At 48.3% G+C, this 16807-nt stretch overlaps 1 protein-coding gene across 1 annotated transcript in view; it reads right to left on the bottom strand.

The window, feature by feature from the left end:
• The window catches only part of LOC122372680 (zinc finger protein 316-like), a 61647-nt gene extending 46259 nt beyond the window's left edge, over positions 1–15388 (bottom strand). The window contains exons 1-2 of the mRNA XM_043350192.1: positions 15094–15388; positions 3017–3101 (exon numbers count right to left, since the gene is read on the bottom strand). Of these exons, the coding sequence (XP_043206127.1) occupies positions 3017–3098 (82 nt within the window). The 5' untranslated portion in view covers positions 3099–3101; positions 15094–15388. The remainder of the gene's footprint in view (positions 1–3016; positions 3102–15093) is intronic.
• Positions 15389–16807: the final 1419 nt, after the last annotated feature.

Here is a 16807-nt window from a genome sequence, read left to right as displayed (position 1 = left end):
CATGCTCCTTTTCTGTCAAAGAGAATGTGAAGAAGTTGGAGTCAGCCTATCGCCGGCGGGCGAAAGCAGAGGCGATAGTGTGCATTGAGCTGCACTGGTTTATTGTGCTTTCGGGATGTTCTTCCGTGGGCGCTCCTTCCGACTCTAGTGCCAGTGCCAGCAACAGACTTACCCGGCCGTTGCGGCGCGCACACGGAGGGAACGTCTTTGACGATGGCTACCATGAGAGAGAAACGTTGACTCACACTCCCAAGCGCATGCGGGCGAGCGGACGTCCCCAACAGTGAACTGGCCTCGACCGGGCCAAACTGCCCAACCGTAATGTGTGAAGAACACGTGAACCTGTTATCAACTGCGGCACGGAACTTAGGATACGACTCCGACTGAACCGCGAATACTGAGCCGCGAGAGAAGGAGCGTCGACCGATTCTAGGTCCTGGTGATGGGGAGGGGGGAGGGATTGGGGTGGCCAAGCTCCTCGCCGTTCCCAACCTCCCCTCCATCCAAGCACAGGAGGCCATGCTCACAGCGCTGGGGGACTAAGAACTGGAGAAGCGGAACTGCGGCCTTTTGCTTCGACGCCACGACGGCGAACAGCATGCTGGTGAGCGGTACTTAAGCCCTTATCGAGCAGAAGCTGGATCGGCCCGTCCTCCAGCTGGCCTGCCGGCACCACGTGTACGAGCTGGTCCTAGAGAAGGCCTTCTCCACCTGCCCTAGAATCTCGAGCGGCCTCTACATCCGGCTGTTTAAGAGGTTCAAAGGCGGGTGGGAGTTCATACTTCATTGACAGGATCACACCGGTGGCGTTCGCCGTCGACAACGTTCCGGAGTGGGACGAGCTGCTGGTCAGCTTCCATCGCTTCCATCGCTGGACTATGCCTAGCTCCGGGAAGACTACCGAAAACTTCTGGAGCTCTGCGTAATTGCTCTCGGTGGAGTTCCAAGCACGGCATCCGTTTCTCCGCCTCAGAGTACTCCACTGAGTTAGATGGATGGCAAAGACCATCCGCACTGTGGATGCCTTCCTCTTCAGGGAGCGGCTCCGGCTGACGGCGGCCGAGGCCCAGGTCATCAGACGCTGTCGCTGTCCGTTGCCTGCAAGTTTGCCGCCGCCTGGTTTAGGACTCTACTGCCACTGCACCGGCTCTGGACCTGACCTTCGTGAACTCGTTCTGCACCTACCCCGACAAGGAGCTGTCGTCGGGGTAGGTGCAGTCCCGGTCTTCGGCCGTCACTTGTAGTACTTGAGTGATCGGCTGGTGACTCTGGAGCTTTTAGACCCCGACTCTCGGGCTCAATCAAGACATGGTGCTGGCAATAGACTTGTAGGAGAGGGAGGACGAGGACCCGCCCCATAAGTTCTTAGTGGACACTATGAACGCCGCTCTCGCGACCGAGACGTTGGCGAGCTTCCTCACACCATCGTTCAAAAAGCTCTCAAGGATCCACGACCTGGACGCGGGGCTCATCATCAATGACCTAGGCCACTGGGAGGACAGCAGCTACCAAACCGCAGCTCGTGTAGTCCGGGAGCTGCGGGTGGTGAATGACTTCACCAGGCGCGGTATGGCGCTGATGTAGGACTGGCACTCATGAAAGACAAAGATTAGCGCCAGTTCTTCCTCCATTTCGTTGAATAGATCACAGAAAACGCTAACCTGACACCCGAAGATCGACTGCAATTGCTAACCAGGCTACACACAAAGTGATCTGGGTGCCCGTTGCCCATGATACCCCTCCCTCCAATGAGGCGCCAATAATCTACTAAAGAGGAGGAACTGGAGTAGTGGAGTACATAGACCAGCGTTCTGGCGTGACCGAAGCTGCATGAAATATCAATAAACAATATGAAAATGACTAAGAAATGCCTTATTATCATCCGATTACAGCGTAATAGGAAAGTCAGAAACGATTTTAATGATGTTGAAATCTGCTACCAAAATCTCAATTTTGACCTTGATTCGCGACCTCTAAACATCAATATTTTCCCATAAAAATTTGCCTCCCTTATTTTTTACGGGGATGGAACCGGAAAACCACCCGCACGCATTAAAAATCAAAAATTGATTTTTAAGTGCCACCCTAATATATATATATATATATATATATATATATATATATATATATATATATATATATATATATATATATAGGGGGACAGAACTTGCAGTGATGTCTGTCGGATACCAACTTTTTGGTATACCAATACAACCAAACAGATAACTTGGGTAGGTATTCAGGTATTTGGTATTTCAAACCTAATGCATTTGGTATGTTGTTGGTATTATAAAGATCACCATTGTAGGTGTATTGTAGGTATACGATGCTCCGTATTTGGTAAAAAGTTGATATTTCTATCAATTTTACAATTTGGTTTGGAGTTCGGTATTTTTCTATCGTCTCGGTTGGTATTTGGTTCGGTATCGGTTTCCAAATTATCTGTTCTTGACATCACTGACCAGAATTCTGTTACATCATACATGCATGGGGAGGAAGTTAGTTACATAGGGTTTACAGTTACCGTTATATAATTACAAGCAACATAAGAACATGTCGACCATGCTAATAATTCACGTCAAAATGACGTCAGTCTTGGATAATGCTCTCCAATTTAGAGCACCTATGAAATCCAGCATGAAAAGAGTATGCTCCAGTGAAATGGAATAAAAAATGGTCAGGTTGGTTAATCTCAATATACGCGCTTGGCGCGACATAAAAAACATTTCGATTCTCTAACAAATTTACAATGACGTCAGCGGTGGAAGTATATGTCACTCACTGCAGCCTGGAACAGGTTTCCAAAACACATCCACCAGGTGATTTATATGTCGTCAAAATGACGTCACAGTGGGCTACTCACCAGCCTGAAGCAGTATAACAGCATGTCGACAACGCATTAAAGTGACGTCAAAATGACGTCACAGTGGGCTACTTACCAGCCGAGAGTAATCAAAGAGCATTCGACCATGTATGTATTAGTGACGTCAAAATGACGTCACAGTGGGCTACTTACCGGCCTGGAGCAGGTTTCCGAAGACGTCCACCAGGTGGTTGGTGTGGTTGTTCCATTTCAAACTAAACTGTTCCGTCCCCATTATCTGGAAAAAGGGAGAAAATAGCGCGAATTAGTGAAACAAGCTTGGACGGACGGTAAAGGAACCAGTGAACAGTGTGAACAAGGTGGTTCACGATGGGCGACAAGAGGGCTTCGGAGTCGTAGTCGGAGTCGGAGCTGACTTTTGGAAGCCGGAGTCGGAGTCGGAGTCACCGAAAATCCATCGACCCCGCAGACGTGTCATGGCTGCGGAGTCTGAGTCGGAGTCGGAATCGGGGTCGTTTGGTTTCGACAGTTTTTCCCGGAGGCAGAGTTGATTTTTGGAAGATAGAGTCGGAGTCGAAGTCACCGAAAATCCATTGACTCCCCAGCCTTGGGTAACAGATAACACTTAACTTAAGATATGGGTCAGTGAAAAGCTAAATCAGTTGAAAACCGCTCACTGAACGGGCGACATACATTCCCTATACTTATGTGTTTACTGGTGGACACTGAATACGACACACCGTCATTCATTAATTACGCCAGCACTGAGCTATCAATCAATCGATCATGCAAAAAATGCAATTGACGTCAATTAACGGTAAAGTAAATGCCTGTAGCTTGTAACTAACTATTAAACAACTAGTTTGTCAACAGAACGATGCCTGTCCGTGACAATTGATAGTGAACGCTTGACAGTGAACACTGAACAGTTTCAGTTCGTGAACGCAGAACATACCGTGTCATCGAGCAGTAAACAGAACAGGACACGGCAGTGAACAGAACAGCGCATACATACTAGTAAACAGAACAGCACATATCAGTGGACAGAACAGCACATATTAGTGTGCTGTTCCACCATTGGTTGATAAGGACCCAGTAAACATGCCGACGTCGGCCCGAAGTCGGCCGACGTCGGGGTGACGTCGGCAACTCGGCATCGGCATGCCGACGTCGGCCCGACGTCGGTCCAACCTCGGCACGACGTCGGCTGGATGTCGGATATGCCCGCATGTTCCGACGTCCAGCCGAGGTCCAGCCGACGTCGGGCCGACGTCGGACCGAGATCAATTGCTGAGGTCCAGCCGACGTCGGGCCGACGTCGGACCGACATCGGCCGCTGTTTTGACCGTTAAAATAATATAAAATACATGTTTCATGTTTCATAAAGAGCTTCTGTATTCAAAATATCCTCAGGAAACTCAAATCTTCCTCCACGCCGCAACCCCCTGATCCGGACTGGACGGGAAACTTTATCCCATTTGGGATTGCCCGTAAGCCGAGCTCGCCCGTAGCCGGGTGCGGTGAGTGCTTGGGGGCTGCTCGGCCTATCCTTTGGTCAGGCTCAGCCCCGGCAACTCACCAGGGCCGGGCCCAGTTCATATAGAAAGGCCAGTCGGCAAGTGTCACTTTGCCAAAGTGCCACTTATCAAAGGGACACTTTGGGAAACGTTGGCGCAGGTGTGTAAGAGTGGCTATATGAATCCATTGTGGGGTCGCCCTTTCCAATAAGTGTCACGTAACAGCAATGGGACCAGGGACTCTATATGAACTGGACCCAGGGTGCTCGCCAAGAAGACCAATGTCTCCATCCTATGATCCTTCCGGCTCTGAAATGGTCTTGTCAGACCGAAAGGGCATAACCCAACAAAACAAACCAAATTCGCTAGCTGGCTGCGTGGTGCAGTGGTTAGCGCACTGTCCTCGCGTTCGAATGATAATGGGTTCGAATCCCATCACCGGCTGATGCTTTCGGCGTGTTGTCCCAGTAAACATGCCGACGTCGGCGACTGGGGGGCTCGAATCCCGCCGCCGGTTGATATTTTTGGCGCGTTGTCCTAATAAACATGCCGACGTCGGCCCCGTCGGTCCAACGACAAACGATCTCGTCAACCTCGGCAAACGATCTCGGCCCGACGTCGGCTCAACGTCGGCTGGACTTCGGCTGGACGTCGGAACATGCGGGCATATCCGACGTCCAGCCGATGTCGGGCCGAGGTTGAACCGACGTTGGGCCGACGTCGGGCCGAGCCTCGGCCCGACGTCGGGCCGACGTCGTCATGTTTACTGGGGAACAGTGATCAGGTGGTAGCAGGAACAAACAATTTCAGTAAACTGTAAGCAGCTCACGCTAGTGCAGTGGACTGTGGAGCTTTTCTCATGAACATTGCTGTGGGAGGTATGTCACGAAAGCTTACAGTTTTTCTGCATTTTTGTATTTGTTGCATTGAAACTCCGCGGAACTTTCGTTCACTCCGCTACCCGGCGCCGAAATACCGCTGCCGTTTTAAAACCGTCTTTTTATTGTTATAAGTGTCCTCATTCTAACAATACTAACTTGCGAATCCTTTTCCAAACCATCCCTGCTTGACGGTGCCACCGAGCAGTATATGTACGAGTATGTATATTTGCATATGCACACATAGGCGGCGGAACGGGGGGGGGGGGGGCACCGGGGCACCGTGCCCCCCTTGAATTCTGCAAGGGGGGCACCAATAGCAAGGTGCCCCCCTTAAATTTGATGTATTAGTACCAGGAGCGGATTCGGGAAAACTCCAAGGGGAGGGTCATGAATCGAAGTGGTGCCCCTACCTATACCCAAAATTAAAACCTCAACGGATTTCGGCCACTTAATTTTGGTGGTGCCCTATTTTCAGTTTTCTATTTTCTTTATTTTTGGTTAGTCGTGTGATGACTGGTGCCCCTGCTAGGCCGCTGGTGCCCCTGGAAAGGCTGTGGTACCTACCTACCCTGCCCCCTGACAAGCCCACGGTGGGCCCTGCACATGACTTAGGTGCCCATGGGCCCTGACAGGTCCGTGGTGCCCCTGACAGGCCTGTGGTGTCCTTGCTAGGCCTGTGGTGTCCCTGGGCCTTGGCAGGTCTGTAGTGCCCCTGGCGAGCCTGTGGTGCCCCTGTTAGAACGCAGGTGCCCTTGACAGGTTTGTAGTGCCCCTGACAATCCTAAAGTGCCAACGACAGGCTTGTGGTGCCCTTGACAGGCCCATGGTGCCCTTGCGAGGCTGGTGGTTCCCCTGCGAAGCCGATAGTACCCCTGGCAGGCCTCTGGTGCCCCTGGCAGGTCTGTGGTGCCCCTGGAAGACCTGTAGTGCTTTTGCTAGGCCGATGGTGCTCCTGACAGGCCTGTGGTGCCACTGACAGGCCTGTGGTGCCACTGACAGGCCCGTGGTGCCCCTGCTAGGCCTGTGGTACCCCTGGCGGGCCTGTGGTGCCCCTGTCGGCTGTCAGGCCTGTGGTGCTCCTGGCAGGCATGTGGTGACCCCAGGCCCAAAGTCATGACCCATGTGACCTCCCCCCTGGGATTCGCCACTGATTAGTACTGCGATGGCTTCTTGGTAATTTGATACATGTAGGATTAACCCTCGCCAGGCGATGGCCTTTTCCGTAACACGGACGGCGAGGGGGGGGGGGGTTGGTACGACCCCCCTCGCGATTGGCTCCTATGGCACTTAGAAACGACAAATTTACAGGGTAGGTGGGTCCATGGGAGATCTCGCCCCTGTGAAAGTTTGGTGACTCTAAGTCAATATTTAGGGGGTTTTTGGGGGTATGAATGCAAAAATTTTGCTTAAACATGTTAAAAGTTTTTCGCTTATAACTTTTTACCTAGCAAAGATAGAGCAACAATAAAAGCACCAGTGAACTCAGGACGTCAGTGCGCATCGAATGGTGTACTTTGTTACCAATTTTAGTGAACTTTGGAATTCAGTTGCCGCTAAGCTAGCCCAATTTTCCCCTGACCTTGTACCGGTTTTTGTGACCTGGTGACCTGACCTGAAAAGACTGGGACTTCAAATTTTCAGGAAAGGTGCGAAAATGTTGCCCCAGAGGGTATGTCAAAAGCGCCGTTTTTACGTTATTTGCGAAAAACCTTAGGGGGGGTTGCATCAACCCCCCCTCGTCGGGCGAGGGTTAATGGAATTTATCAAACGAGAATAAGGAAGAGACAAACACATAGTTACTTGAGGATCAGCTTAAAGTTAACCACACATACGGGGGTGTTCTGCCATTTTCGTTTAGTAAAAAAAAAGAAAAAAAAAAGAAAAAATTATCATGTCAGGGCTGTGACGAAAAATAAGTGGCCTAAATCCGATGAGAAAACAGGATTTGGGGGTACCCTAGGTTTGGCTCCTTGAGCTGGTGCCCCCCCTTGTCTCAAATCGTTCCGCCGCCTATGTATGCACATGAAAACAATTCAATAATCGATGATTTATTTCAATACACTACCGCCGGTGACTCCGGACAAGGGATAAGTGTCGATATCATCAATTAATTGTAATTTAATCAGCCCGTTGCGTAGACATAAAACTAGTTAACCTCATTTCACACATAGGTTCCCGGATGTCACGAACGCATCTTCAATATGGCGTCTGGGCTCCCTCCGCTCCTCACTGTTTGGCCATTTTGAATCAGAAATCAACGCGTAAACAACCCTTCCCTGCCCCTAACCAGGCCCCCGCCGCACACTGGGTCCTATTGCGCGTCGTGAGTGTAAACCCCGCCCACTTTAATGACGTCACGTGGCCAGGGGACGGCCCACGCGTGAGGCCTCCTGTCCCGACACGCTGTCAGAGACTGTACCTCACGCGAAAGCACGCGGGGGCGATGTTGGAGAGTGTACGACCTCATGACAACTCGTTTGGGCCGGCGCGGCGGCGGGCCGGGGGGAGGGGGAAGGGGTATTGGAGGGAGGGGGAGGATTTTAGGCGGTTTGTGCGTCGCTGAGCGTAGTCAGGTTTGGTGATGACCCGCTGCGCCGGTTTATTACGTACCCGCCCGGGCGGATTGATTGCGTGTGAGCTTTTATAACAGTGGATGTGTCTTGTTATATGTTGGATGGGTGGTTTTAGTAGGCGCAGTGCGCACATTTGGCGTGCGTTCTATGTGGGACAGTCGTCTTTGTCATGATTGTTATAAGTTCTTTTTACAAAAATAAAAGGAAAGAAAACTAAACTCATCCACAATTTGGCAGTGCCGAAGATGAATTTGATTTTTTTTTGGGGGGGGGGACAAAATAGAACAAAGATATTAAACGATGTACAAGTCAACAACCCAAAGGTTTACAAGTAGGTAAGCTGATATGAGAAAACTGAACACTGTAATCAAGTTGATAGGCACATTAATGCTGAGATCAAAATTTGAATACTTCGATTGAAAAAAAAAACGATTTAAAGAAAGAAATAAGATCCAGAATCATCTACCAATTGATCTTTACCCGAACGACGTATGTACCGTACCTTCTTGCAGCCACCCATTGGAGGGTACCAAATTGGTATATTTAACCCCCCCCCGGGGGATGTAACACCCGATAAGTATATCCCTCCGGTGATCCCCCCTTCACCTCTTGACCTCGATACAATTACAAACAGTCCCCTCCCTGAATGTTATGAGCTCATCTCGTTTGTGAATACCCCACTGCGCACTGTTGGTGGTGACTGAATTATTGAAGAATCACAACTACATGATTTGATGCATCCGAGTGAAAATGACGGCTTTGTATGCCGACTTCACGTTTAGGAATTTGTTGTCATCTTCACTCGCATACGTCAAATAACAGTGGTCCCCTGTTTAAGCGTAGGTATGTATGCATTGACGCCTCTGTTGTCGTCATTGTGATGGGCATTAGTATCATTATATGCCTATGACTGTGATGTTCAAAGTCATTTTAATCGCTATCTCAGCGATACAAAAACATACACATTTAACGCCGCTTCACTCCCCCAGGATACTAAAACTTCAGACGATGCAAAGAGTACCTAATTTTGAACACTTAAGCTTTCATGCTCATCGCTTTTACGAGTCACTCACAAGTCATAGGATATACGACACACGTGTCTGTTTCGCTTTTTTGTTCTTCCATTTCCATGAACTCGGGTTCAGTTGTGACTAAAATTCCTAGAAATCGTTAGGTAGATTAACTGACCAGGATGGAGCGTTTTCCTTAGTTGCTTAGTAATAGCTGACTAGTTTTAGAGGAAGGTGGAACGGTGATTTAAATACGTAACGAGGCAAGGAATAGTTATGCTATGGATTATCAAAGGCTGATTAGATATTGATAATTTGAAGGGGGAAACAACAAATCAAAAGACATGGAGTTGTTAAATGCCATAAGGACAAAAATCCAACCCGGGAAAATGCCATGGACCCTGCCCCTTTTTAACCCTCGCCCGTATAGGGGGGGGGGGGTCGAACGGACCCCCCCCCCATGGTTTTTCGCGAATAACTCGCGTAAAAAGCGGCCGATCGCGACGAAACTTTAAGTACCCTCGCGTTAATCAATTTTACACCTACCCTGAAAATTTCATGACCCTGACCCCAATGACCTTTGACCTGTGACCTACTTTTCGAGGCCATGTTTGGCCGGAATCGCGATTCGGCGTATGTCGGCTCGCATTAGCCACGCGTTTGCAGTCTTTTCGTGGTTTCAAGCGTTCAAACATGTGATATGATGTTGCCCCCATGCATAAGGGTGGGTGTCAAGGTCACCTGAAGGTCAGGTCAGGTCATTGACCTTTGGTGACCTCGGTTCACTTTTTCGAGTTTTACATGTTTCTAGGCCAGGTTTTGGAGCTGAATTCGAATTTAGCAACCATATGAACATTTACGAAGTAGTTTTGGTGCCTTCGTAACATGTTACGAAGCTGTCAGAGGCGGTTGACACCTACTAGGAATACCCGGCAGGACCCCTACTGGTTGACCTGACCTGACCTGACCCGACCTGGACTAAATGCATAAAGACATCATCTGTGATCAAAACTAACATGATATTCGTGATCAGCGCCTCGAAAAAACCCACAGCAGCCACATTTTACGACGTTCTAACAGGTCCCGATTTTCCAGACTTTTGGGTCATTGACCTGACCTGCAAGGTCAACCAATGACCTAGGACCTTAAAATTAGGTATCATCGGCTTCCTCTCATCGGGCAACACGCTCGTTTTTTTTCCGCGAAGCTCTAGCTCAATCAGGGGCGAAACGGCAAGGGGGGGGGTCCAATGGACCCCCCCCCCCTTATACGTTCGCGGCTGGAAAAACACCAATACGGGCGAGGGTTAAACGTGACGAGGCATTTACCGTGGAATAGCGAAGCGCTTAATGATAGGCCAGGTGACGTGGGGAGAGTCAACATCCGAAATAGTTTGTGTCGTAAATCGGATCCATTGAAACTATCGGATACACCTGAAACCACGATACACCTGATACGTTTATTACAATTCATTTCATTCACAATGCACAATGCATGTTTTTCACGTCAGCAGAAAACATGAATAACACGCAACATTTCCGCCTTTTTTCTTCCTCCTTTCAATGTTGACTTATGAGCAGAATAACTAAGAATAATACATTAATAACAGCGACTGAAGGGACGAACCACGTCAGCATTATTTTGTCTTCCACAACGTCACAAAACCTACATAAGTACCTAAATAATCACATCAGACCCTTCCCTCCTCACTCTCAGCCTTTCTCTTTCTTTCTCATTCTCGTTCTTTCTTTCTTTCTTACTCTCTGTCTGTCTCTGTCTCTGTCTCTGTCTCTGTCTCTGTCTCTGTCTGTCTCTCTCTCTCTCTCTCTCTCTCTCTCTCTCTCTCTCTCTCTCTCTCTCTCTCTCTCTCTCTCTCTCTCTCTCTCTCCCTCTCTCTCTCTCTCTCCCTCTCTCTCTCTCCCTCTCTCTCTCTCTCTCTCTCTCTCTCTCTCTCTCTCTCTCTCTCTCTCTCTCTCTCTCTCTCTTCCCGCAGACCACCACCCTAAATAACACAACATAGCCTCGCCCTTGCTGGGTTCCCACCGACAATAGCCTCTACCCAACCGTCCCCTAACGTGATGGGCACATCCGTTACCATAATTTATCAGACGGACCCGGAAATTCAGCGCGAGTGTATTCATCACCAGAAAAAAACACGCACACGCGAGCATCGATCATACACTCCAGTGACGTCAGAGGTCGCCAATGACGTCAGGGGTCGTCTGGAGCACGCGGACCAATCAATAGTGCAGTCTGGGTGTGATGTCATGGAGTGTTCAAAAGAAGGCGTGGCTTATTTTTGGGAGACACTTGTGTGTCATGTGTTAGGTATGTGATATGTGTTATGTGTCATGCGTTATGTGTTATGTGTTAGGCTCAATAACAGATGTAGGTAATGCAGAGCAGACGACGGTCGCATGAAACCCATGGAAATCCATCCTTTCTTGACTGTACAGTGCCCAGTACCCACCTAAAAGCTCAATGCTATGCTATGAAATAGCATAGCATAATATGTCAATAACATGACATTGCATACATTTGCTATGCAATAGCAAATCAAAATGCTAAATGCTAAGTTATCGGCCCACCTAAATGCTCGCTTTCGCCGTTAATCGCTTATCTACTGCAAACCTTTCCAATTCAAACACTGCAACCCTCCTCTGTTCCCTTCCCCGCCCCCAGATTCACCGAGTGCTCGCATACCATGCTTCCCCCATTATCATTATATTATCGTAACAAAACAGCATTGACATCGAGTGCCTAACGGGCACTTCCTGGGACTCGGCGCGGTGTAGAGTAGAGATGTCAATCGGATACCAACTTTTTGGTATACCGATTCCAAACCGATACCAACTTGGTATTTGGTATTTCAGGGCGAATGTATTTGGTATTTTGTTGGTATTATGCATCCTCACTAATGTAAAAGAGCCTGAGAACTTGGTAAAATGCTGGTATTTCCCTCATATTCCCAAGTCGGTTCGGTTTCAATATTTTTCCATTGTGTATTGTTGGTATTTGGTTTCGTATCGGTATTTCCGTAATTGACATAACTATTGTAGAGTCTTCCCGACATATCGTAAGTAATACCCTTACGATATGTCTAAGGGTATTACAATAATAATAATTGGTAATTCTCGCGAACCAATTTCTCACCAACTTCAGAACATTCAGGCCACCAATGAGACATTTGTGAAAATATATTCCTGCCCGGGGCCGGGATGATTCAATAAATGTCACCGAGGTTTTTTAGCGAAAACTCCGAGGGCCGTTAGGCCCGAGGTGCTTTTCGCTAAAAAAGCGAGGTGACATTTATTGAATTCCCGGCCTTAGGGCTGGAAGGTGTTTCCCATACCTGCCAAAAAGCTCACAACTATAATTGATAGTGACGTCAGCAGCCGTGTGGTTCAACGCGTTTAACCACACCCCTTGAACCACACGGCTGGCAATATTAAGGCACTGCATTAAACTTTGAAAAGTGTGGTACAGTGCACGTGCCATTAAAATGCCTGGATGTCTCGATTTAATCATGCAATGTAGCAGGTATGGGAAAGCAGCAATGAACACTTGTAAAAATGTAGAATGGTTAAAGGGTTTCTAGTAGCTACCAGCATACGAGTAATAACGGTTTGAAACTGATGCAACTGATGTGCCAATCTCTATTCTCTACTATACTATTAACATTTCTACCCAGTTCCCAGTTAGTCCCAGGTTCCCCTCTTCTCCCTTGCAATTTGGAGGGAGGGAGCAGGGGGGGGGGGGGTGACAGAGAACCTTTAGGTTCCTTTAGGTTATCTGCACGGCGCCCGCTTCAAACACAATTTTCTCAACTGCAGACAATAAATAGCTGAATTGAATGAACTGAACTGAACTGAACTGAACGGTAGACAATAAATATAGTACACTTGCACCGATACAGCAATCAATAAAATATAGTACACCTGCACCGTATTGAAGACAAGCAATACCGTACACTTGAACTGTATAGTAGACAACTAATAGAGTACACGTGAACTGAACAGTAGGCGATAAATGTAGTACACACGTGGACCGGGGAATTCAATTACCCGATTTTTATCGCCTCGCCCATTCATTGATGGCTGGGAGGGGGAGTTTTTTTGCACGATCGCCCGCGGAGTGCTTGTCATTGAAGGCGTTAGCCATTACTATAATAAACGCATTGTTATAGCTGTGATCGTTAATAGACGACAAATTGACATTTTTCTGTGTAAAGAACTGTTCCCGTTGATGTTGTTCCTTGAAGTGGAAGGTTGGAGGTTGGAGTAAGAACCTGAATGTTGTTTGTTCGATTTCATGACGTTGCAGGAGTCAAGGCTTGCCATTTGCCCATGCCGTTAACGATGTTGTTCATTTGAAATTGACAGTTGTTACCCCTGGGGCACGTCATTGAAGTTTGATGTTCAGCGGTTTTATTGTTGTTCGGTGCATTTAATTGTTGGATGTTGGACCAAAGATCTTGGCGAAAGAAATTCGAAGCTGGAGTTTTAAGCGATGAGTGCGTGATCTTCAGGCTGGTCGCTGGAGTTTGAAGGTTGGAAAATGGAAGTTGTAGGTTTCGATGTTGGAGGTGTATCGTTGCCGTAAACAGTCAGAGTAAGAGTTGGAGGTAATTAGATGGAGCAGACGACTGAGAACACTGCAATAACGTCTGTCGACTAGCTTTTTTCCGTTGGATTCTAATGGCTTCTCCCTGTATGTACCTCCGACCATATGCCTATGCAATTGCATTTGAAGGTCAACGCTGCGACACATTCTCATGACTTTCATGCTCTCAATGATCAGTGCTCCCTAATCACAACCTTTCCACAATATCAGTATTTCCCATTCAAACAATCCCGTTTAAAGTTAAAGCATAAAGTAAAGGAATATAACCCAATCCCGTTTAAAGTTTAAAGTAATATAACCCAAAAACGTTCCCATTGTTTTCCAATTGCTTATATTGTTTATAATTCAATCCCGTTTAACAACCACGTTACAAACCTATCGTTTAACCCGTCATTTAACCAGTTAAACCAGGTCGTTTAGTCCTCGCGGCCGTAACGCGCTTGTCTCGATCGTCACGTCAACAAAAACTACGGGGACTTGTGGTGACCGTGGCGTTTTTCAGTCGCCCCATCGTACTACCTCCCCTCCCCCCCCCCCCCCTCCGGAAGCGACGTGGGGGGAAGGGCGGAGAGAGAGAGAGAGAGAGAGAGAGAGAGAGAGAGAGAGAGAGAGAGAGAGAGAGAGAGAGAGGAGAGAGAGAGAGAGAGAGGGAGGGAGGGAAGAGCTACCAATATCACAGGGGTGCATGGCAGCAAAATGATTCCCTTGGGGTGCTCTACCTTCCAGGTATGCTATAAAGAAGGTCTTTTCTTTAGATCATCTTCAGGTTCTCCCTGGCGATATTCAACGAAGGGGCTAACTTAAAAAAAATTGTCATGAGGTGGACCAATGTGCCAAGCATGGGACGCCGAAAATTGGTATCTAATTTCGGATAAACCTTTTTGGATCTAATATCACCCTGTTGGGCCCAATACTGCCCATGACTATGTTTGTGGATCCAATGCAATCTCTCTGAATCCAATACTGCCTTTCTGTTCCCAGCCCTAGATGATCAAACATTTCCTTGTGGATCCCAACACATTTCCTGACCCCATATAACCTTCCTAAATCCAACCAAAACCCTCTCGCCGTCGGCGTCGGAGTCGCGTCGGCCGTCGGACGTCGTCCGTCTCGGGGCCGAGTTTTGCGACGACCACGCGTGCGCGCGTCGGTCGGCCCAACAGGCCCCAACTGACGAACGAACAAAGGTAGAGCGAGCCCAAGGTTAGCTGCCGCCGCCGCCGCCGCTGCCGCCGCCGCCGCCGGCGTGGTAGCCAAGTTCATGGCCAGATGCGCGCATGGCAACTACGAGTTGTGGCGCTGTGATGAGTTAGAGTTAGAGTGAGTTGGTGGTGGAGTGTGGGAGAGGGTTGGTGGGTTAGTGGGGGAGACTGATGGGGGGGGGAGGATTAGTTGGGCGGCGGTTTGGGGATTCAGAGATGAGAAGTCATGAAATGAACGTTGTGCCGAGTATGAAACTCATGAGATTTAATATCATCGACTCAGAAATCAAAACCTCAAGTAAAGAGAATCCCCAAGTCAGGAACTATCCGGGTCAGGAACGCCTACACGCTGTCCCATGCCAACTCATGGGACATACCAACTCACAAACTCACAAACTTAGTTCAACTAACTCACCATGTGGCATGCGAGTGATTAAGGCGAAAACTCCGGAGTGAAACTCACCTCATGTCATCCAGCGGGTGGTCCGCTAACTCCGTAAAAAACTCGCACGCACTCTCACTCCCGCGCGCAACGTGGAGAAACTCGTCCCCCAAATACGCCAACTCACAGCCGCATAAAACACTCCCGAAAACACTCACGAACTCTTCCCGAAACACTCAGAGTACACCGGGATTTCACGTATTCAAACGCACACCATTTTCGGGAGTCGACGTAACCCGTTTTCGGCGTGTAACACCGTTACTCAGTCCGAGCGGCCATGCGACTAGCGCCCGCCGCCGCCGCCGCCGCCGCTGCTGCGTCCATGGCCAGCACGCGACGGGGAGGGGCGTGCGTGCGACCAATCAGAGGCCGAGCTGAGCCCCCATGGTGCGCGAGTGCGGGCGGGGAGGGGGGAGGGGGGCTCTCATGGTCGCCGGGTGGGGAGGGGTGGGTGGGGGAGGGAGTGGGTTGCGTGAGGGCGAATGGGGTGGATTTGTGGATGGCGGGAGATAGGTGAGGGGCGCGGTTGAAAAGATATGTAGAAATACTTACGAATAAAATATTCCATGATAGAATAACAGCTATGCAAGACAAATAGAGGCGTGATAGAGGTAATTGAGATGAGATAAAATCAAAGTAATGTTTTGGAAGAACTGGAGCTATAACATTTAAGTGTTAGCTACGCAGCTTTATTAGCAAGCGTTTTACCCTTTGGCATTTGGCTTTAGATATCATAGTACTTCATAAACTGTAGGAGACAATAAAAAGTAAAAAATGTCACACTATTAATTAACAAGACTTTCTAGTTAACTGTTAACTATTTATGATGTCTCCTCGTGTTTTACAATGAGGCATGCATTGTTGAGATATAATAATAGATATTTCTTTTTATATCCTCCTATACGTACGTAAAATTTTTCCCAACCTAGTACTTGCTACTTACTGGTATAGCGTTGAAATAATCTGTTCAAGGCTTCATATGGGACCTTCCTGTTCGGTTTGACTTCTTGTGGAATTCAAGAAATATGTGAATTTAATGTGGTATGTGAATTCAATAAAGGTACAATTTTTACGTAAAAGTTAATCAGGACTTTCCCAAATTCCATGTAAGAAACTGGGATCATCACGCCCTGTATGCTAGCACAAGCCAAAGCCAGGGTCTCCGCAGCCATCGGTGGGGGGGGGGGAGGAGGGGGGGGGGTCGTAGGGATCCGTCAGCCGTCTTCCCAATAATTTCGCTTCCTTGATGCCACCCAATGTATATGTAAAGTGATGCATTTTTTTTTCGGTCAGACCTCCCAGTCCTGAGGATCTGGTGGAACCCCAGCTCATAGTTCCCTTCATACCAAAACGACCCAAAACAAATACTTTTCCACACAGAGAATATGACGTACCACTCACAGACATTCACAGGGTATCCACGAACAATTCCCGACCTACAAACCACATAAGACCAGCATAGACCACTGACCAGCAAAGACCGGATAAGACTGCCATAGATCAATAAAGACTGTTTCAGACCACATGAGACACCATAGAGCATCAGCCTGTTACAGGCTACATAAGACCACCATAGATCATCAAAGACTGCGTCACTGCTACAGACCACATTAGACGACTATAGATCAGCAAAAACTGCTACAGACCACATAAGACCACCATAGATCAGCAAAGACTGCTACAGACCACATAAGACCACCATAGATCAGCAAAGACTGCTACAGACCACATAAGA

The sequence above is a fragment of the Amphibalanus amphitrite genome, unplaced genomic scaffold (genome assembly GCF_019059575.1).
Source record: "Amphibalanus amphitrite isolate SeventyFive unplaced genomic scaffold, NRLGWU_Aamphi_draft 001386F_arrow, whole genome shotgun sequence".
Lineage (NCBI taxonomy): Eukaryota > Metazoa > Arthropoda > Thecostraca > Balanomorpha > Balanidae > Amphibalanus > Amphibalanus amphitrite.
The sequence above is the reverse complement of the archived record's forward strand: the minus strand, read 5'-3'. Positions and strand labels throughout refer to the sequence as shown.